The sequence below is a fragment of the Hydra vulgaris genome, chromosome 15 (assembly GCF_038396675.1).
Source record: "Hydra vulgaris chromosome 15, alternate assembly HydraT2T_AEP".
Taxonomy (NCBI): domain Eukaryota; kingdom Metazoa; phylum Cnidaria; class Hydrozoa; order Anthoathecata; family Hydridae; genus Hydra; species Hydra vulgaris.
Genome location: NC_088934.1, coordinates 13368303 through 13392500, shown reverse-complemented (window position 1 = coordinate 13392500; position 24198 = coordinate 13368303). Strand labels below are relative to the sequence as shown.

Genomic DNA, 24198 nt, shown 5'->3' with positions numbered 1-24198 from the left:
TATATATTAACTAGTATATTGAAAAATATTAAAACATATATTAAATAATATATTTAAACCATATATTACATAATATATTTAATATATTATTTAATAAATGGTTTCAACACAATTTTCAACATAATTGTGAAACAAATTATGGTCTTAAAAAAAATTCAAAATAAGTATAAAATCAAAATTATGTTAAAACTAAATTCATCATTAATCAGACTTATGTATATTGGGAAGCTTGGTTTCTGTAAGTCTGCATGTCCTGAAAACTTTTTTTTTAATTGCTCATAAATGATGCAAAAAATATAACGACAAACTCATTAGTGAGCTAATTATTGAATAAATTTGTAAATCAACTTTTGTTGTGATCTTGGAGATATTAATGCACAAGTGATTATTATCTATGCATATAAAGCTCACTTTTTACATTCAATTTAAGTACTAGTTTAGCAAATACAATCTTTGTCAAAATATACTTATTTTTATTAAGATAATCATTGGTATGTTGAAAATTTGAGAATATTTAAAAAAAAAAGCTGGTGATATTAAAACTGAATTCAAAGATATTATTGAGTTGAGACAATCAAGATTTTAGTTATAATGGCTTTGTTTATGTGATGTCAAATATAACTCCATTTAAAAGGATGATGTTATAAACAAATCAGCTGTTGAAAATGATCAAAGTCCATTACTCAGCCTATTTTTGTTGTTGTTTCAAAAAAAATAAATAACATAATCTAACACTAGTTGGATTATGTGCCTTGCTTTGAGAAATACACTGTTTAAAACATTGATTTTAAACAATATTGAGGCCCATTTAGTGAATTTAGCTTTTAATATAATTTAAAGTTATTTTTGATTATTTCTGATTACCTGAAACTGGAACTATGTTTATCTATATATTTAATTAACTCCCTTAACAACCATCTTTAACAATTATATAAAAATAGTTGATTGTTAAGAGTTTTTTTTTTATAACAAATTATAATAAAATCTTTAATGAAAATATATTCAAAGCATATTTTTATTCAAACTTTGTAAATGATTTTTAATCCAACCTGGATGAATCAGAATGAAATATTTTTAAATAAGAACAAAACAAACAAAAATATCAAAAATAAAAATATTTTTTGCTTTGGTTAATTTATAAGAATCCTAAAATTCTGAATTTCTGAAATTCTTAAATTCTGAATCCTAAAAGTTTATTTACTTTTTTTATTTCACATTTTATATTTTATTCTTAAATTAATTATTGATAGTCATTAAGGTTTAATTTAAATTCTATTCTAATCGACTAAGATTATTAATTTTTGTTATAACTTTTGTGATTTTGTTGTTTAATATTATCTTACGAATTTCAATAAAACAAAACTCACTCATTCCAACCAACTGGTTTTTCGAGTAAAAGTTCTTCTGTTAAAACTGATTTTGAAATATCACCTTCTTCTGAACCGCTATACTCAAAAGTTTCTTGTATGTAAGGTTTCTCATCTTCTTGATTGGTAGGCAGAAGACACATCGGCATACCTTTATTTGGATTCAGATCAAAAGCTGGTTGGCTCTCATCAATTTCTAAATTAATACATCATCGTACTTTATAATTAAAATAAGCTGCTCTTTAATAGTTCATGTAATAAACAACATATGTATGAAAAAAAAATCATCTGACGCACTTAACAACACAATCTTAACAATAATCCTTTTTCCTTTCTTTATTTTTAAAAAATCAATAAAAAAAATCATCTGACGCACTTAACACTTAACAATCTTAACAATCCTTTTTTCCTTTCTTTATTTCTTTGTAGCTTAGTACTTTCATGTTCTAATATTTCTCCTATTCATATTTTATACTTGTTTTTTATTTTGATAATTTTAACTTTTAAAAACCAATTTTTAAAAATATGATAATTTAAAAATAAATACAGTTTATTTTTCAATTTTTCAAAATTTCTAAAACCTAATTGATAATTGCAAAAAGTCTAAGATTATATTACTTATTTTTTACTATTTTTAATTTTTAATTTTTACTATATTTTATATATTTAAATTTTTGATCAAATCACCTACTCCAGATGAAGATAAACAGCCCCAAACTTGTAAAGAGCCTCCTCTGTGTTTAATAGTAGGGTTTAAACACTCGGGCTGATAGGCTTCTTCAATTCTTCTTGAAACATATTGGTGTCCTCGGTGTACAGAACCAGATTAAACATTTCCTGGGCCCAATCTTTGTGTTGTTTTGCATGTTTAAGTCATTTTTCTTTATTGTCACACCGTAATAGTGGTTTTTGAATTGTAACACACCCTCTTAATCCCGATTTAAGTAGGTGCCGTCGAATAAAGGAAAAGCTGACATTTTTACCAGTTGCTGTGTTAATGTCTTTTGCCAGCTCGGTTGATGCTTTTTTTGTATTTCTTAAAGATAAGGTTTTAAAATATTTATTGTCATCTTTTGTTAGCTTAGGAGGACTACCACTTTTCTTTCTATCTTCAAGGAAGCCAGTTTCTCTGATTTCTGTAACAGCATTCTTTGAATATCCTGTTTTGGATGTAGTTGTTATGACACATCGTTTTAATAAATAAACAAAGAAATCCCTCATGTTTCCTCATCAATTTTGTTTATTTATTCAAAATAATATATTCTTTCAACTTATCTTATACATTATTAAACTCAATGGATCCATTTGGAACTCCGTCTCGTCAGACTTTTCTCAGTTTTTCGGAGTTTCGGAGTTTGAGAGAAATCGAGAAACTTCAACGGAACTTCGACAAGGTTTTTAGAAAATATCAATTTTTACTCATAAGATAATTAAATTCTTATTTTAATTCTACACTGCTTTTACAATAGTTCTTGTTGTTTTCCAAATATAAGTGTTCTCTTTGTTCAATATCAACACCAATTTACATTGCAAAGCAATTAGTAATGCACAGTGGGCCAGGTGGTGGTGGTGGAAAAAACCTCAAAAAAAAAGCTTATTCTATTCAAAACCATATAATAAAACATACTCGCACTTTTACATTGTACCATTTCAAAAACTCTTTTGAGTATAATTGTATCTTTTTAATAATAGTATTTTTTAAATCCACAAAATCAGTTGCAGTGTAATAAAATGTAATGATAATAAAATATCTTTTTTTGTCAAAAAAGTAAGAATTTTTCAATTTTTAAGCAAAGATATTGTAAACAGTAACTTTTAAAATATTATGCGTTTGTGATATTAGTTAATGTATTTTAACTCTTTAATAGTTTACCTTTATAAAAAAAAATATTTAGTCAAGATCATTTATAATATATATAAAAACTGGTCTTAAAATAACATGGTAAGTTTTAAACAAATAATACTTTTTTTTTTACAATGTTACAATTTTGTCCACCATAAGTCTAATATTCAGCCCACTTTGCATCATGGCAAAATTGTGTAATAAAATGTTATCAGTGATAACAAATAATAATAATTAATGTTTAATTATACTTACCTATTAGAATAAATAACTTAATAACTTAAAATGTGATAACTTATTACAATTAAGATAAAATTAAAAAAAATATCTGTGTCACATTGAACAAAATATGAAAAAAATATCTGTGTCAAAAATAATGAAACAAATATCTGTGTAAATAACAAACAAAATATGAAACAAATATCTGTGTCAAAAATAATGAAACAAACACCTGTGTCAAATTGATAATTTTTCTTTTATAGAAAAAATGGTTTCGGAAGCATGGAATTACTTTGATAAAGTTGTGGTAAATGATAAGAAATACGGAGATTGCAAAAAATGCCATAAAAGAATCGCTTGTCCAGGAAGCAGCACAAACGGCCTAATTGGTCACCTCAAAAGTTGCGAGAAAATAGATTTAAAAACCATCCCGTTCCAGACCAGTTTTGACTAAGATGTCGTTAAACTATCTTCTTGCCAAGTTGACAGCTCTTGATGGATATTTGATTAGGTCCATAACTTAATCCAAAACACTAAGAATGCTTTTTGAAAATTATGGGCACAGTTTGCCCAAGTCAGCATCTGCAATTTCAGAAAAAAATTAAGATGTTTCATGCTAAAGCTTTGCTAAATGCTAAATGTTTAATGATTTTTGTATCTGGAGATTAACGCCTATGCAAAACTAGAACTGATGTCAGTTTCTACAACCTTTAATTATTTTTAATGTTTTTACGAAAATCGTAAAAACATTATGTTGGTATCATTGAGTCATTATTTGCACAATCCCGATTTTTTTAAAAATCAAAACCACACTTATAGACTTCCAAAAATATTCAAGTTTATGTAGCAAAATTATTTGATCTACTATTTGCAACAAAAGAAAATAGTTTCCAACCAAAATAAGATGTTCGCGCTAAAAGCAAACAAGAATCGACATAACCACCATAATCGACATCTTTTTTTTGTGAAAATATCAAAATCAATCACAGCTAAAAAGCCAAAAAAAGTCAAGACCTTCACCAAAAGAATATGAAGTGGTGTGAAATCAGAAGCAGTTTTAAAATTTGAACTAGCCATCCACAGAATTCAAGCAACTTCTTTGGAAGCAGTGAGAGTTTTCTCCTTGTCATCCAGATTTGTCAAGTTTCGTAGTTCACTTTCTAATGAAATGATGATATTTTCATCTTTTTAAAATATTATTTTAAAAGATCTTCAGAATAAATACTTTTTTTTAAATTTTTTTTAGCTTTTACTATAGGTACCCCAAGAAGTCTTTATTACAGAGCACCGCGGAAGAGCATTTAACTGAAAGTTCACGTCTTCTTCCTAACCCATGTCGGTTAGAAAGCCATTTATTATATAAAACTTGTTCGTTCAAAAATTGTGATAAAAAAAATATATTTAAGTACTAAGAAATATAAAAATACAACTTTTTTAAAAATTTATTATGAATTACAAATTGAAATATATAAAATTAAAAAAATAAATAAAAGAACAATGTTAAATTATCAACTAGTTTCATTTTTTTAATTTATAACAAAGTATTATCAAAACTCCAATTTTTCTCGACTCCGACGGAGTTTTTTCTTGATTTTTCTCGACTTCGTTTTTTCTTGATTTCGGATCCTTGGATTAAACTTAAGTATGCTTTAAAAAAATTACATAGGAAAAAAATTGTAAATACGTCTAATTATACAAGTGGTCTAAAACTTATTTACAGTACTGTATATATACTTCAGTATATATATATATATATATATATATATATATATATATATATATATATATATATATATATATATATATACTCACTAGGTTTGATTCGACAATTGTAAATAAAGTTTTTTGCAAATGAATGCCATCAAAACAAACTCTCGGAATTCATTACACAAAGAAAGGTTGCAAGATTGCATGAGAACTGTTTTAATATCTTAATTGAATATCTTATTGTCAATAATATCTTATTTGTCAGTCAGATCAGGTTATCTTGCTACTGGTAACATGTAACCCAGTACAATCTGCTTCATGTCCTGCTGCCTTACGCCTTTTTAGGCAAAGGCTAGGAGATGCCAACTCCAATTTAAAACACCCCCTGCCTTGGGGCTCTTGGTTGAGTAAAGGCTAGAGATGGTGTCTCGATAAAAATACTCATCTTGGGCAGATGTTAAATGCACCTGGCTACTGTCTTGTAGAAGGCCTCCTAGGCAAAGACTTAAGGGGTAAACAGATTCTATCTGTTGACCAGCCTCGCACCCCTTCTTCATCTATTACGCTGGCGCAGATGTATTTTAATACATTGTTTCCAGTTTAGGATGATGAATGCCGGATCTTCTTGTCTCAATGCATGGGTTTTGCTTGTGTCTCTGTTTTTATGACTAGGCAACTCATTCTATTATCTCCTAATGAGAGTACAGCTCTAAAACTCAGTTTTATGGTTCTGAGGCTGGCTGGTAGTCAGGTTTCCCGAACTCTGTGGTAGCTCTCAGAGAGGCTGATTCCATCAACAGCTGAAAAATATCAAAGTATTAACAGTGCATGTTGCACATGGATAGTGTCCCTGTTTGTACTTTTGGTGTGCATTGAGGAGGCCACATTTTGAGCCCTTTGTTATGGCTTAGGGTTTATTAGTAGTAATAAGGCATTTGGTTGGGCTATTAAACGGTGGTCTGAGTATTATCTATGCTTTGAGTCAAGTTCTTCAATCTAATTTAAAAATGAATAAAGTACCAAAAACTATAAAACACAAAAAACCATCATCATCATCAAGTTCTCTAAACCTATCATTCACTAATATTCGTGGTCTTCAAAGTAACTTTACTTCTGTTGAGTCTTATCTCTTGCAGAGTTCACCAGACCAACTTGCTCTTTGTGAGACTAATTTGAGTTCGGCTGTGTCATCTTGTGATCTTAGTGTTGATGGTTATCTTCCTCTAATTCGTAAAGACTCCAATAGTCACATGCTTGGCCTGGGCATTTACATTCGTAAGAATTCACCCATTTGTCGTGAAACTAGGTTTGAATCCACAAACTATTCTTTCATGTGCTTTCGTTTAGAACCACTTCACTCTTATGCTTTTCTCTTTGTTCCATATCGCTCTCCTTCATCTCAAGACTGCACTCTTTTTGACGTTATTTCTGATCATATTGACCATGCCCACTCTCTTTATCCATCAGCTAATATAGTTGTTGTCGGTGACTTTAATGATCATCACCCTGAATGGCATGGTTCTAGTGTCAGTGACTCTGCAGGCATTAAAGCCCACAACTTTTGCCTTTCTCAATCCCTAACTCAATTAGTCAACTTTCTAACTCGCTTTCCTGACAACCCGAATCATCTACCTTCTCTACTCGTCTTGTTTCTGATCCTAGTCAGTGCTAAGTTTCTCCACATTCACCCTTAGGTTCTTCTGATCACAGTTTGAACTCTCTAAAACTAATATCTCATTCTTCTTCATCACCTGAATCCCCCTATTATTGAACCTCTTACAACTACAGTAAAGCTGACTGGGATTCTTTCCGTGATTTTCTTCGTGATAGCCCTTGGGTAGAAATCTTTCGTCTTCCTGTCGACAAATGTGTTTCATACATAACTTCGTGGATTCAGGCTGGCATTGAATCTTTTATTCCCTCTCGACGATTCCAGGTCAAGCCTCACACTCCTCCATGGTTTTCCTCACACTGTGCTGCTGCGATTGCCAATCAAAACCATTACTTCCGTATTTATGAGCAAAACAATTCTCCAGAAAACAGACGTCTGTTGATTACTGCTAGAAACAACTGTAAAAAAATTTTGTCTAACACCAAAACCCGCTATTCTCAGGTCATGAAATCTCGTATCTCATCTCAAAAATTAGGCTCTTGTGACTTCTGGAGAATCTTTAATAATTTCAATAATAAGGACAAATCTATAATTCCACCTCTCTTGTATGGTTCAGACTTTGTCACCTCACCTAAAGGCAAAGCCGAATTGTTTGCTAAAAACTTTTCATCAATATCATCTCTTGATTCCACTAGTTGTGTTCTACCTAATATTGCCAACAAACAGGTTGATCCATTGCTTGACATTCATACCACTCCAGCATCTGTATCTAAAGTGATTTCCTGCCTAGACACTTCTACAGCTTGTGGCCCGGACAACATACCTGTTATTGTCTTGTAGAAGTGTTCTCCAGAGCTGACGTCTATACTCTCAAAACTATTCAACAAATGGTTTTCAGAGTCTTGTTTTCCAGCCTGCTAGAAAGCGGCATCTGTTATCCCTATCTTCAAAAATTCTGGAGAACGATCTGATTCGTCTAACTACCGTCCCATAAGTCTTCTACCTATCATAAGCAAGATTTTTGAATCTTTAATTAACAAACACCTAATTTCTCATCTTGAATCTAATAACTTACTTTCTGACCATCAATATGGATTTCGATCTTCTCCTTCTACAGCTGATTTGCTAACAGTAATAACTTTTTTTTTTTTTTGAATTTAGGTGCTCCAAGAAGACCTGACAGGTTTTATCGTGCATTAGATGAAGGTGGAGAGGTTAAGGCCATCGCTCTTGACATTTCAAAAGCTTTTGATAAAGTTTGGCATGCTGGTCTTCTCCATAAGCTTTCTTCTTATGGTGTATCCGGCAACATCTTTAAGATCATTGAATCCTTCCTTTCCAATCGTAGCCTAAAAGTTGTCTTCGATGGACAACACTCTTCTTCTTATTCTGTAACTTCAGGGGTTCCTCAAGGTTCTATCCTTGGCCCTATACTCTTTTTAATTTACATTAACGATCTTCCAGATACTCTCACATCTAAGGTGGCGTTGTTTGCTGATGATACTACCATTTATTCTTGTCGTGATAAGAAACCAACACCCTCTGCTTGCCTGGAGGGGGCATTTGAGCTTGAAAAGGATCTCACTTCTGCTTCAGCATGGGGCTCTCAGTGGCTGGTGAACTTTAATTCAGATAAAACTCAATTTTTTTCAGCCAATCGTTATTGCAATAATTTAGATCTTCCTATATTTATGAACGGTGATGTACTCGATGAGTCACCTACTCTTCATTTTCTATGATTAACTCTTACTTCCAATCTTCCTTGGAAACCATATATCAAATCAGTTGCAAAATTAGCATCTGTTAAGGTTGCATCTCTTTATTGAGCTCGTCACTTTCTTACTTTGGATTCTATTCTCTATTTCTATAAATCTCAAATCCGGCCTTGTATGGAATACTGTTGCCATATCTGGGGAGGATCCTCTAATGATGCCCTTTCTCTTTTAGACAAGGTGCAAAAACGCATTGTAAACATAGTTAGACCTGCTCTTGCAGCCAACCTCCAACCATTATCACATCATTGTAATGTTGCTTCTCTTTCTCTTTTCTACAAATACTATAATGGGCACTGCTCTAAAGAGCTAGCGTCTCTTGTGCCTACTAAAATTCATTCTCGTGTTACTCGTCATTCAATTAAGTGTCAGCCTTTTTCTGTGACTGTTCCTAAGTGCTCCAAAAACGCTTATTTATCTAGTTTTTTTCCTCGAACATCAGCTCTTTGGAATTCGCTTCCTTCATCTTGCTTTCCTGATTCATATAATTTGCAATCTTTTAAGTCGTCCGTCAATCGTTATCTTGCTCTACAATCTTCATCTTTTCCTTTTCAGTAACTTCCAACTTTAATTAGTGGCTGCTTGCAGCCTTGTTGGAAGCGAACATGTTAAAAAAATAAAATTAAAATATATATATATATATATATATATATATATATATATATATATATATGTAGATTTCAGTATATATATTAATTACTATACAGTATACATATAAATTTATTGAACTTTAAAAATTCAACCTCATAAGAAAGTTAAAATAGTTAATAAATTCTTATATTTTCTTTGATTCGTCAAATTGGGATACCATGTCAAATTTCATAGAGTTAAACAGCAAAACCCCAGAAATATTTTCTGTGCAACAAAGGAAGTGAAACAGTAATGTGTAAACTAAAAAAATATTGAAAATTATTGGCAGATCAACAAAGAGCTCTTCATTCGCATCTACTTCAGTTACATAAAATAAATTTAAAAGCAGAACTGGCACATTTTTCAACATGGGAAAAAGAACCACAGAGTAAAAAAAGTAAAATTAGTTCATATTTTTCATCGAATATGAATAAAGAAGACAGCTTGTTTGAGGTGCTTGCAAGATTAGCAGCTAAAGACTTCTTTGAACATAATATCAACTTTTATTGACCTGCTGAGCTGGCTATGAGGCCATTTGTCAACTTACCTAAATCTCCAAATAATGTTAAAAAATAGTACTAGATTTCTCTAACAATGTAAAGAATTTTATTGGAAATGAATAAAGACAAAAAAATTAATAGTGGAACTAAGTTTTCAATTTCTTTTGATGAGTCGATTCACAATACCAGTTATTTGAATACCAATTTACATAATAGAGACAATTTTTGGAATTTAACTTTAGTAAGGATTGTAGGAATAATGCCAGGTGAAAAGTGTGTAATTTTACGAAAAGAAAAACTCTCCGCAGTTTGGTTTAAATCTTGAAAATAGTATTATCTACATGATGACAGACAGAGCTGGCACCGTCTGTCATTATGCCGCCGGTAAAAAAAAAATTTGGAACACTATTACAGATTAATCAACAGCTATGCTTTGCTCACGGTATTTAACCAGCTATTATTTCAGTTTTATATAATATATCAGCATCAATTTGTAGGCAGTGACATTTAGTTGAGGAAGTTGATAATCACATAGAAAACTTGAAACACATGGAAAATAAATCTGAATTTAGTAAAAGCTGTGAATCAGATAGCGATGATGATGTTGATGAGAGTTGCTCTATAGTGAATAATTAAATAATTGAAAGAAATTCGATTGTTTGAAAGTGGTTGTACTCGGAGTGATAGTCTTCAAAAAGTTTATGATTTTTTGATGACAATTAGTTCAACAAGCCAACAACAACAACAACAACAAGAGTCAGAAAGGACATTTTCTTCCACAGGACTATTTTGCAATAAAATAAGAAGCCCTAAAGTTTTTCTAGGTTTTTGCAAACCCTATTTGAAACCAGAGTTGTTAACAAGGCTAAAAGTAGTGACGCCATGGCCACATGTTACAAGGCCAAGGCCAAAAGGTACAAAGACAAAGCCAAGAATAAGAGTTTGAAGGCCAAGGCCTACGCAAACATTTTTAAGACCAAAGACCTAAATTTTTGTCTTACATAAGGCCAATTATTAACAAAACTGTAGGTAGCAAGTGCTATGAGAATAAAGCCACATGATGCAAAATTAGACCAAGGTTATACACAGAATTCAACGAAGTCAATAAGAAAATATACTTGTAGAAATATATGAAAGCTAAAAACAGAAATACATAAAAAGAAAGAATGAAAACTTTTAACTACTTAAATAGAGTTCAAACAAATAATAAAATAAAACAGGCTGGAAGTAGCTATCAAACTAAAAAAAGGAAAATAAAAATAATATTAATACTTTAATAGTTAACGAACTAAAAACTTCTTGGAAAACTCAATTTGAAGAAAAACTATGAAAGTTAATGAAATTATGAAAAAATATGAAAAAGTAAAGAATAAAAATCAAAAGGAGAAACCTTGAAATTTTTTATCACATTAAAATATATATATAAATTTTAAAATGGACAACAAAAGTACCATGTATATTTTTCATTTATTTCTTTAGATAATAGGAGAAGAAAAAAGCGATTTTGCAACAATTGCAGTTTCTTTTGATAAATATTTTATTTTTTTTATACATAAACTTTTATAGATAACACTAATCAACAAAATTAAATTTTTTTTCTCGTCACATTCAAAAATAAGCTTTTCTGAATTCAAATCTGGTTACAGTTCTAGCACTTATAATTTTTAAATTATTCTCATTTTTATTTATTATGAAAATGTAGATAATTATATGAAAATGTAATGTTTACTCACATTTTATGCAAACCTTTTTTATGGTAAAAGTAACATATACATCATATATTAAATTAATACAATGTAATTAACTGTAAACAACTAATTTACATAGAAGAGAGCTTTCAATATTTAAAATTGTAAAATAAGAAAACATAATTGTAAAATAAGAGCAATTAAAATCATTTAAACTTTTGGTTTGGAAGTTCATTACAAAATCCAATAATAGTAAGCCATCATACTTTTATTTTAAAACCCTTAGTAATGAACTACCATAGCTTTAATATCTCAGTAAAAGCACTCCCTGTGCTTGTTACTCACTGCACCAAGATTTTTGGGAAAAAAATCTAGATGGGAATGCAGGAAGTGCATTTTCAAAGACATTTTTGTTAAACAATCCATTTCTTTATAAGCTTCAATGAGCTTTTTAACTTAATCCTTATATGCATGAGACTTGTTTGTCCCCAAGACAAACCTACGGTGTAAATGTCTTTATTTTGAATCTTCTTGATTGTTTTAAACAAAGAAGTTGTTTTCACCAAATATCCATTATACTTAAAATTGTTTGATAAATAACAAATCGATAATCAAAATATTGAAACATATTTTGTATCCAACACATACCATCATCCCAGTTGTCTTCACTTTTAACATGTCGATCTGCGTAGTGATCAACTGCAGTAGCCATTTTCCATTCATCTACAAAGAACACATTCCGAATAATAATAAGAATAAGAATAAAATTTATATATATATATATAAGTTTAATTTTGTTGTAAGCGTATATTCAGCAAGAGTGGTTGATGAATAATATCAGAGCTATATAATTGATTTTTTGACAAGATTAAATAAAAATAACTACATAATTTTTACTACTATGTGTCTTTTTACTACTAAAAGTGTGCGTGTGTCTATATGTGTGTATATATATATATATATATATATATATATATATATATATATATATATATATATATATATATATATATATATACACACATATATAAATATATATATACATATATAAATATATATATACATATATAAATATATATATACATATATTAACATGTATATACATATATAAAGATATATATACATATATAAATATATATATATATATATATATACATATATATATATATATATATATATATATATATATATATATATATATATATATATATATATACATACATATATATATATATATTTAAACGACTTTAAAAAGTATTCTACACAATAGAGTGCTCAATGTTCTTAAAAGAACAGAGCAATTATATTAGTATTATATATATATATATATATATATATATATATATATATATATATATATATATACATATATAAACATATATATACGTATATAAACATATATATACGTATATAAATATATATATGTACATATATAAATATATACATATACATATATAAATATATATATATATATATATATATATATATATATATATATATATATATATTTACACACACACACATATATAATTCGTTTAAATGCCTTATAAAAAACCACAAAAATACAACTTTATTGACTTTAATCTTTTTTTTTTAAACTCAGAAAGTTCAAGTTTTTATTTTTCTTTTGTTTTATACTGTTTTTATCATTCAGTTTTATTTAATTTTTTTTTTTTATATTGTCTTTATATCGCACATATATCGCATATATATATATATATATATATATATATATATATATATATATATATATATATATATATATATATATATATATATTATATACGCACATACACACACACTTATACTATTTGGTATATTACCTTCTCTCTGTTGAACTAACAAAAAAAATATGAGACCATTAAGAAAAAAAATTCAAAACTAGCCAAATTAAAAATGGAAGGAGATAAATAGTATTCTAATTCTACCATTAAGTTTTTGCTGTGTTAATTTTTTCAGTTAAACTTCCTCCATTAGCTTGCTCTGTTAAATAGCTTTTGTGTTGTTTTTCTCATCGCATCTAAACGTTGCGATGCCAACAGATGATGATAATGTTTAATTGGTATATCGCAGATGGTGATTTTTTAAACAATGATCTCTGCGTAATTTTTAAAATTTAATTAAAGCAAGCTATAATACAAAAAAACTCTGAGAGTTTTTATCTACTTTATACTTAGTTTTTTTAAATTTTATGTTTATGCCTCCACACTTATATGGGTTACACATTTTTTCATAACTTTATTTTCTTTAACTTTTGTAAATGGATCAAAACATAAAAACTGAATATTTTTATCGACACATTTCAAGATATTATTTCAAGATATTGCAATCGTCTTTATTGCATTAAGGTGGAGGTTTTATTTTCCTAGTGTTTAAACTATATATTAACTCCAAAAGAAGTTGTCACTATGTACCTTGTACCAAGTCTTGTCTGGAGAGGCATGCGGTTGCAAGGCTTAAATGTCCAGGCATACACTTTTTTTTTTGACAACTTGGCCTCAGTTTTTAGCATATTTTAAAAAACTAACTAATTTAAAGAGAAAATTAAAAATAAACAAACCATAAACTGAAAAGAGAAACAAACGAATGATAAAATAATTAAAGGATAAACCAGAGAAAATAAAAGCACAAAAATAATATATTTTTAAATTTAGAAGCACCTCAATTAATAATTTAAAGTTAATAATTTTTCCTATATCACTAAGTTAATGTAGTGTTTAGGTTGATTTATATTATTATATTATTTCAAAAAACATCTACAAATAACTCTTAAACAATATTTTTTACAAAGTGTTACACACACAAAAACATGACTATTTTTGTAAAAAAATTTGGCAAAACTTCTTCTAATTATACTTATGGTATGGACAGGGCATTGTCTTAGACTATATACAAAGCTATGATTCTGTAATTTAAAAACATAGATTGGGTAGGCAAAAAAAAATCAAAATGTCAAAATTGATTCTTTTGAGTAGCACTTATTTAACTAAAAAATACATCTTTTTGTAAAATAGTTATTATAGGAGGAATGGGAAGGGGGATTGTTTTATAATATTCACATACAAACTAAAAAAAAAATAATAATGTTTGACATATATCAGTTATGAAAACTAAATGAAAATTTATAAAGCCAAAAAAAGTTTAATGAGAAAGAACATTTTAGTCATTGCTATGACTATTTTCATTTTTTATTGTTTCACCAATCTGACTCTGAAATAAATGATCAAATTAATAAACTTCAATTTATACCAAAATTTAAATATAGGAAGTCATAAATGTCTTAATTACTGCAATATTTCACACATTTGTGGAATATGTTGACATTACATGGAATTTATTGATAATACATGCATGGTGTTTTTATGAATAGTATTCAAATCTACAAGAAAAATTTGAAATAATTATGCATGTGAACCAAGAATGTTAAATAAAAAATCGGAATTGATTTCTAAATGCAGGCGTGAAAGCAATTATCTCTTCAAAAACTATAAAAATAAGTGAGCTCAAAAAAGAATAATAAATCTCCCTATACAAATATATTTAAAAAAAAATGCAAAAGTAAACAATTCAAAATAACTCTTTTCATAATAAAATTAACATATTCCACAAATGTGCAAAATATTACAAGTTAAAACATTTATGATTTCCTGTAAGTAAATTTTTGATGTAAATTGAAGTTAATTATTTTGATCATTCATTTCTGAGTCTTAATTGATGAAACAATGTCTAAAATGAAAAAAAATTTGATTGAATATATATTTGCTATAAACATTTTAGAAAAGTCTCATTGCTGACATTTACTGTTTATCTATTTTCTTTTACTGTGAAACAACTAATTTTGCAATAAAACCAATTCCTCATTCTGACTACAATCGCTGCCAACTAGTATACTTGTAGTAACCAGACACTTTTTTTTTGCATATTACCAGTATACTTGTAGAGTGCAGGACTATATGCCAACTACGAGTATACTCATAGTTGGCAAATTTATGATGCTGCTGTTTGTGAGCAACTTCTTTACATTTAAAACAGTGAAATTAGATACAGAAGGTTTAACTGATGTTATTATCAATTGCCTTAACAAACTCCCATTAGGTTGGATTGCATGCTGGCACAATTTTAAGAGGGCGCAGCTGTTATATCTGCCTTATTGGTAGTATTTAAACTCTGATTCAACAACAATTACAGCGCCCAGTTTGTTATATTCATTCCTGTAACCACAGATATCCTACAGCCTCTTTACAACCTGTAGATTGTATCTCACTGTATGCAGTTTCAAACAACACATGTGTTGCATTTTTTTATTGATGATGTTGCTGTTAATCCTTGAGTGAAAAAATAACCAAACATCTCTCCATGGAAATAAAAGTGTTTCACAGAAGATGCTTAGCATTATGGGTTTTGACACCTATGTTAAGAAAAACTATTCACTATTTCGAAAGAATAACGTTTAATAATAATGTTTACTCAGATCTAGTGATCCATGCGTTGTTGTTAATTTAGAGTTTGTATTTAAAGGAAAAGACACCTGAACTAAACTGAACCCACCTGAAGGAATAAAATACCATTGGGTTATATACTATTTTCTATGGGAACAGGAAAGAAAAGGGAAAAATAATCATGTGAGCATGCATAGTTTTTTTAATAAAAATTAAAATTTATACTAGACATGCTCCGGTCCTTATTATTTTTCCCTTCCCTTTCCCGTAGAAAAAAAGGATGAACTTACTTTAAGGGCATTGATTTAAAAAAAAAGATGTCTCTATTAGCGTCAATAAGGTGACAAACTTTATGATTGTGAGGACAAAAAAAAAACAAATTAACTGATCCTTATGAAATTTCTTGACAAGCTTGGTTTACTTAGGCAGCCGGTAGAAACTTCAACTAGACTCACTTCCTTTGTCAACATTATAAAAAAGCAATTTAATATCGCACAATGCAATATTAAAAAATAGGTTAAAAAAATGGAGAAAAATTCAGGAAATTGGTAAAAGTATAAAAATTTTATTTTAAAAATTTTCCTTTTGAGTTAAACAACTTTTATCTAGTGTTTTCATTGTTTTAGAAATTTGAGGATTTTTTAAAATTCTGACCCTCCCATTTATTAAGACCATCCAGTTTATTAAGACCACCCCTCCACCAGCAAACGTTTATTTGGAAGGTGATGTATGTATGTATGTATGTATGTATGTATGTATGTATGTATGTATGTATGTATGTATGTATGTATGTATGTATGTATGTATGTATGTATGTTTGTATGTATTTTTTTATGTATGTATGTATGTATGTGTATACATGTTCTACATTACTTACTGTATTTATTCACATCTTTTGCTATTAAGAACTAAAGAGAATAAAAAAATATTAAAATTAGTAAATATTATCAAAATATTAAAATAGTTACCAGTAATTTTAGAGTAAATTAGTTTAGTAAATTAGACCAGTAAATTAGTGTAAAAATAAGATTTCTTACCAATTAAAAAAAAATGCATCACAGATTTTAAAATAACTTATTTTATATTTATATATAATAATCTATTCTTAATTATTAAATTAATTAACCTTGTTATTTTAAAACATACAAAACTTTCATCTATCTTGACATAATAATAATAATAATAATAATAATAATAATAATAATAATAATAATAATAATAATAATAATAATAAGAAATTATTTTCCATTGAACAAAAAATAATTTTTTACACTAATCCAATAATGCTGGCATTAAATACCATCCTAACTAAAGGTACAGCTCTAAAAAATCAGTTTAATGGTTCTGAGGGCAGCTAGTAGAAGATTTCCTGACTTCTGTGGATAGATATCTCTCTCTGATATCTTACCCATCAATTTACCTAATTGTCATGAAATCAGGTTTGAACACTTTGACTACTTTTTTTGTGTGCTTTCATTTAGCATCTCTTCACTCAACCACAAAATTGTTTTTTCTTTCTCTCAAGTCAAGCCTATTCTATTAGTGAAGATGACAAAATCTAATTTCCCCATCTTGTGCAGCTGCTATTTCCAATCATATTTTCCTTCTTTTTCACAAAAACAGCTCTTATGAGAAGAGTCTGTTAAAAATCTGCTATTTCCAATCATTTTTTATGATTGCAAAAAAAAACATGTAAAAAAGTGCTGTCTTGTGTAGTTACAAATTCTAAGTTTAATAAATTTTGTATTTTATTACTGAAGTTAGGCTCTAGAGACTTTTGGAAATCAATAACAGAGATATTTTTCTGCCTGCTGGAAAATGGCATCTTTGGTTACAATTTTTAAAAACTCTAAAACACATTGACCCTTCAAACTATCATCTAATCATTCTTTTCTCTATTATTAGCAAGGTTTTCGAGTCTTTAATTAAAGAACTTCTAATATTTCAACGTAAGTCTAATAACTTTCTGACAATCAATACCAGATCCACTCATTTCTGCAGTGGACTTGTTAACTGTTGGAACAAAGTCTGGCATGCTGGTCTTCTCCATTCTCTACATCTATAAATCTTTTATTCGTCCCTATCTGGAATACAGATGTTATATTTGAGCTATTTTCTTTTAAAGATACGCTTTCTTTTCTTGAAAGTCCCACAATTTATTGCGAGCTTAAGCCACTATCCCATCATTGCATGGTTGCAACTCTTTCTCTTTATTCTATTTCTCTTTATTCTCACTTAACTCACTATTTACATATCTGTCCCTTCATACTCTAAAAACTTTTACTCTTTTATTTCTTTCTTCTGTAGCACATTAATGCTTTGGAACTCTCTACTATCTTCATTTAACTCATACATTTTACTGTTTTTAAATTCTTCTGTCATTTTATTTCTTTTAAATAATACTCTTTGTTGTCTCATAACTTCTAACTTAAATAGTGTGAATCACTTTCTTTTTTGTTGGATCATAGTTTATGATTTTAGATTTTCTGAGTTGTTCTTCAATTTTTTGTCGATTTTATTAATTTGAACTTCGAGCATCGATTTTATTAATTCGAACCAAGCCTGATCCTTTATTGAAAGGATAAACACTAATTGTGTTGCTAGACTTAAGTTCTTTGAGAGTTTTAAACAGATCCTTATCTAAGTTTGTAGAAACCGATTTATGCATTTTCAAAACTCGAAGTACATCTTGTCTAAGTTTATTTGCATCAGTATTTTTGTTAGAATACTTCAACTCTAACTTTTATACTCTAACTTTAACTTTGACTATTTTAAGAGAAAAGTGAGAGAGTCCTTGGAAATACAATATCACCAGTGTTCTCCAAATAAAGGCGGTTAGAATGAAGACAACGGTGATTACGTCACATCGTTGTTTTGGAAACCTTATTTTTCTTATTTAAGACGCAAGAACACATTACATTGAAGTTTTATTATTTGCTTGTTTTTTAATGGTTTTTATATTACTTGAATGACAAGGGTATATATAACTCCTAGAAATATTGTAACTTAATATAAAGAAATTTATAAGGATAAGTTTACAAACTATACCAGATGTTTCAACTTAATTAAATTAATTTTTATGTGGTAGTGGTGTAGTGGTAAAGCGCTCGCTTCATAAGTGAGAGGTTCCGAGTTTGATCCCTACCACGTCCCTGGTAGTACTGCGCTCATCTTGTTTCACCGTGCAGCGGCCTTGTTCGTCAAGGTCTGTGTTTCGGAGTTATAGAGTTGAGAGAGGGTTATAACCACTATTAGGTAGCCTCCTCATCTGTAGTGGCCTTCTCAGCCTTGGGGAGGTGAATAACAAAAAAAAAAAAAAAAAAAAATAAAAACTTATCTAAAGATGTTAACTTTAAAAAATTATTTGATATATTTCAATACCTTTCCAACAAGATATAAACATTTTAGTAAACTTGACTAATTTTAAAGTCATTTTTGTAAATACAAGTTGTAAAATCCTTCTTAACAAAGTGATTGTTGTGAAAAAGCATCTTTTGAAATGAACTGATTTGCTATTTTATTTTGTTAATCATTTTTCTAAATTTTTTTTATTTTTTTTATTTTTTAAATTTTTATTTATAGAGCTATGTGAGATAATTTTCGTAAGTGCAGCTTTCAAAAGAGCAACATCCAATCAAGTAAATAGAAATATTTTGCCATGCTACAAACAACCTTAATAAAACATAATTACATATTATACAGAAAATAGTAATATGCAAGAATGATTTTTTTTGTTTAAAAATATTGTGATGATATCAGATTGTAGTATTCATTAAAGATATAACAAGTTTGAATTTTCATTTATTAGGTAAAATATAAAAAGGTATATATCAAAATTTTAATTCTGTTAACTTTTGAGCCACATTGTTGCACCCAAAGACAATTTGTAAAAAAAAAATAATTCAAAAGTGCGATACAAAATATAAATTGGTAACTACCAATACTTGATGAAGTTTAACTCAAAAAGTACTTTTAAATCTACAATCGGTCTCTTTTTATGACCATAAAATAATGTACGTTAATTATGCTAATATATGTTATTATTATGCTGTTTTGTTGTGCCCACATAAACAAAGTGCACATTATAAGTTTTATTTTGATAGTTATATGAGTAAAAATACAATTTATTTGTTTTCAACATGTCTTTAATAAAAAATACCTTCAGGTAATAAGCATTAGCTATTGGTTAATAAAACTGTTCAAAAAAAATTTCTTCCATTGTATATCTTTTCATCATTTAAATAAAAATACTTGAATATGTATAATATAAATCATAGATAAATGAACACATATATAAATTTGTATAAAAATTACAAACTTTTTTAATGCTGTAAAAATGTTTAAATGTGGAAAAAAAATTGTAATACTATAAAAAAAATTTATTACAAATATTAAAGAATAAATTTTAAAAATAAAAACCAAACATTTTCAAAAAAGCTTTAATAAAACCTATTGCAAGAAAGTAAAAGTTGATTAGAAAGTTTAGTGTTGATGTTTAAAAGAAACTAATCTTTTCTAAGTTTTGTAAATAGTTTTAAAACAAAATACCAAAATTTTGATGCTTTGATATTGAACAAAAACTGAAGGTTTTTTTAATCTTCATTTAAAAAAATGAAAACTACATATAACAGTAGTTGTTGCTATGTTTCTTTTGTTTAATTACACTTTTTTTAAAGCTTTAATGGATTACTTAAGTTTCTATTAACTGTAAATTCCTAGAAAATAAAATGGCAATTTTCAACATTAAAAAAAAAATGGATTTATTTTTATTTGTTTACATTATTATTAAAGTTTAGTAGGAATTTTGTTCAAATTTATTTTTCATAATTTTTTTTTATCTGAACGAAACATGTGTTTTGACTTAAATTAAATGAAAAATTAAAAAAAGAATACTCTATCATTGCAAATTCGTATGTGCCAATCATACTCTGGCTCAGGAATCATATGACTTGCATTATATGTACATGGTTTGAACTTCCCACCATAATTCTATAAAACAACAACAAAAAACAACAGTTCAATAAAATAAACAGTTATTATAATATTTAATAAAAAAATTCATCTAACTCACACTCAATATTCCAAAACTAAATAAGCAATGAAATATACAAAAACACTTAAAATAAAATTCTTGAATTCTGCAATGTCAAAAAATTTTAACTTATAATTTATAAATGCCACATTAACAACTACAATTTCAGGCCAAAAAAACCCATCACATTATGATTAACAGACAGTTAGATTTAGCCTGATAATAAAATATGTTTGAACAAAGCTAATCCAATCACACAGTGAATCACTAACCAGATGAAGATTTTTTCATTAAGCTTTCATATGTATATATAAAAGCGGTAGTGGTGTAGTGGTAGAGCACTCGCTTCATATGCGAGAGGTTCTGAGTTTGACCCCCACCATGTCCCTGGTAGTACCACACTTAACTTGTTTCTCTGTGCAACGACCTTGTTTGTCAAGGTTTGTGTTTCGGAGTTATAGAGTAGAGAGAGGGTTATAACCCCAATTAAGTAGCCTCCTCATCTGTAGTGACCTTCTCCGCCTTGGGGAGGTGAATTAACAAAAACATATATATGAAATCAGTAGAAAGGTTTAAAATATCAACAAACAAAAAAGATGATAAAAAATGAGAAAACTAATTTGGGCTTAAAGTAGTTAAAATAACCCAAATCATTTAACAATTTATGATAGCATAGATTTTTTATGATATTAAAAAAATAAATTTTTAAATGATATTCATCATTTAACAACTTATGACAACAGAAACATTGTTTATGTGACACACATAAACAAATTGTAAATCATAAAAACTAAAAAAAATTATTTTGATACTTATTAAAACTAATTATAAATCAAAAAAATGTGTGTGTGTGTGTATATATATATATATATATATATATATATATATATATATATATATATATATATATATATATATATATATATATATATATATATATATATATATATATATTACATAGTATATTAAAGAAGTTATAGAGCTTTAACTGAAAGAAGATATAGAGCTTATGCTCAGAAAGGTCATTTTGATTGTTCTTCTCTAGTTTGAAACATTTTGATTGATTTTCTAAGGTTTGAATAATTTTAAATCGAAAGTTCATATAATAAATAACTATTAAATGCACAATAAATCTAAACCTTTTCTGGGACTTTTCCAAGAACTTTCAATTTCCAGTATGTTTACAGGCTTGTATGTTTACAATGACATTATGGAAGAGATAAAACTATTTTATACATACTGGATGCCCTTTTTGGTGCAAACCTGATCAGGACCAAGTATTTCAATTGTGATACCAGCAGGATGATTATGATCAAAGGTTTTTAAGCCCTTCCTATGCATACTCACACATGAACTTGGTTTTTTTTTACCCAAGTTTTCATTCTCCTAAATGAGGTGTTTTTACCACAGTATAAAAACCTTTCACAAAATTTATTTTTATATTTCAATTTTTAACAACTTTAATTACATCAGTTTGCCAAGACTTGTAGAACTTTCTCATTCTGCTCTCATGCTGTTGTCTTAACTTTTTATATTACATGTTATAAATATTAATTTAAATATTAAACTTAATGAAAACAATTTATGAAACAAAAATTTGCTCTTAAAATTTAGTTTATAACAACTAAATTACTTCATATTTAAATGTCATTGATGTAACAATACATTAGTAACAATACATTAATAACACATTTGATACATTATTAAACTTTTTTTTAGTTATAACTTTTATTTGATCGATTTTTATGCAAAAAAATGATTCTGAAAATAAATAACAATAATAATCTAACATAATAAACATTTGTTAAAAACATTTGACAATAATTAGTTAAAAATTACCTTTGCACATCGCATGAGATGGTTTCGCCAGTTTTTTGAAGTAATCTTGTGATAAGGATCATAGGGACAAATAAAAAGTTCAAAAGGATCATTACTTTCATCTGTTGGAAAACTAAATTAATTTTAAATAGCAAATAAATAAATAGAAAAAACTCAGTTAAAGTTATAATTTACAATAAATCAAAACAGGTGTTAACCTGTTTTTTCAGACCAGGAACAAGTATTTTTATTGTGATATAATCACTGGAAAGATTACCACCAAGGCTTTATAAGCTCTTCCTATCCCAATTTACAGATAAAATAGGGGTTTTATATCAGAGATTTCTTTCTCATATGTAAATAATTTGTCACAGACAAAGAGCATTACCTGTTTTTGTAAAGATTATCAGAAACTAGCTGATATTATTTCTATGGTCCTCTATGTCCTCCACTGACAGAATCAATTTACCAATCTAGGCAGTTCAAATCTACAATTTCAATTGAGAAAGCTAAAAGAACATTTTGTTATTGGGCACTGCAAATAGTAACTTATGCTAATCAACTGAAAAACACAAAAAAGTTACATTAGTTGTGCTAAAGTAAGTAAGTTATGGACAAAACATGACAAATGTTTAAAAAAAAACTGAAAAAATGAAGAAAACTTTATTTTTGGAGACCTTTTTGATACCACTAATATTAAAGGCATAAAATTTTTTTACAACAATTAACAATTTTAAAATTAGGAGAAATTGGTCACAGCTTTACTACATACACCTTATATAGAATTATTTTAGAAGTACCGTTACACCTTATATAGAATTATTTTAGAAGTTTTATTTAATTTTTTCTTTTTTTAATTTACAAATAGTATACTGAATAAGACCTAAGAACTTTTTAGTAGGATCAACAGTGGACATTATGCAATTGCCAAATTGTCCATCTATTATTTGTATTGCTAAATGCAAATCTAAAATTAAATTTTTTAAAATGATTTTATTTTGATTAATCATTCCTTTCACAAATATGCGTTTTCCATATATTTTAAGAACTCAATCACAAACCTTTTTTTTTAATTCTGATTCACTCCCAACAAGGCTGCAAGCAATCACTATTAAGTTGAGAGTTACAAGGAAAAAAGAATAGAGCTGAAAAGCAAGGAAGCAGTTGATAGAAGACTTGAAAAGTTGTAGGGGACAGTTTTGTAGTTTACAAAACCAAGTCAAATGTAAAATGTGCCGTAATATTTTGACCAAAGCTTCAGTCAAAAGAGTGATTAAAGAGTGATCAATATCAAAAAAAAAAAATAATAATAATATCGAAATCAATATAAAAAAAAATAATAATAATAATTCAAAATTCTTAACTATTTAATTTTAAGTTGATAAAACATATTTTTACTATTCTTAACTAAATTAATGCTCATTGATAAATTTCAAATTTCATTGAATAATCTCTTAGCGTTTAAAAGTCCATTGTTTATTTAAAGTTTGAGGCGTTCTCAATTTGAGGGGGTTAAAAATTTTATATAGTTATAACTTTTGAACATTAAGAGATGATTCTATGAAATTAAA

The 24198-nt window shown here is 27.8% G+C and overlaps 1 protein-coding gene across 2 annotated transcripts in view; it reads right to left on the bottom strand.

Annotated features, from left to right (window-relative positions):
- LOC136072005 (uncharacterized) overlaps positions 1-24198 on the bottom strand; it is a 61151-nt gene that overhangs the window by 15583 nt on the left and 21370 nt on the right. For both annotated transcript variants that reach the window (XM_065819347.1, XM_065819348.1), the window contains exons 2-6: positions 22649-22760; positions 20671-20766; positions 16655-16685; positions 11987-12061; positions 1368-1563 (exon numbers count right to left, since the gene is read on the bottom strand). In XM_065819347.1, the coding sequence (XP_065675419.1) occupies positions 1368-1563; positions 11987-12061; positions 16655-16685; positions 20671-20766; positions 22649-22760 (510 nt within the window). The remainder of the gene's footprint in view (positions 1-1367; positions 1564-11986; positions 12062-16654; positions 16686-20670; positions 20767-22648; positions 22761-24198) is intronic.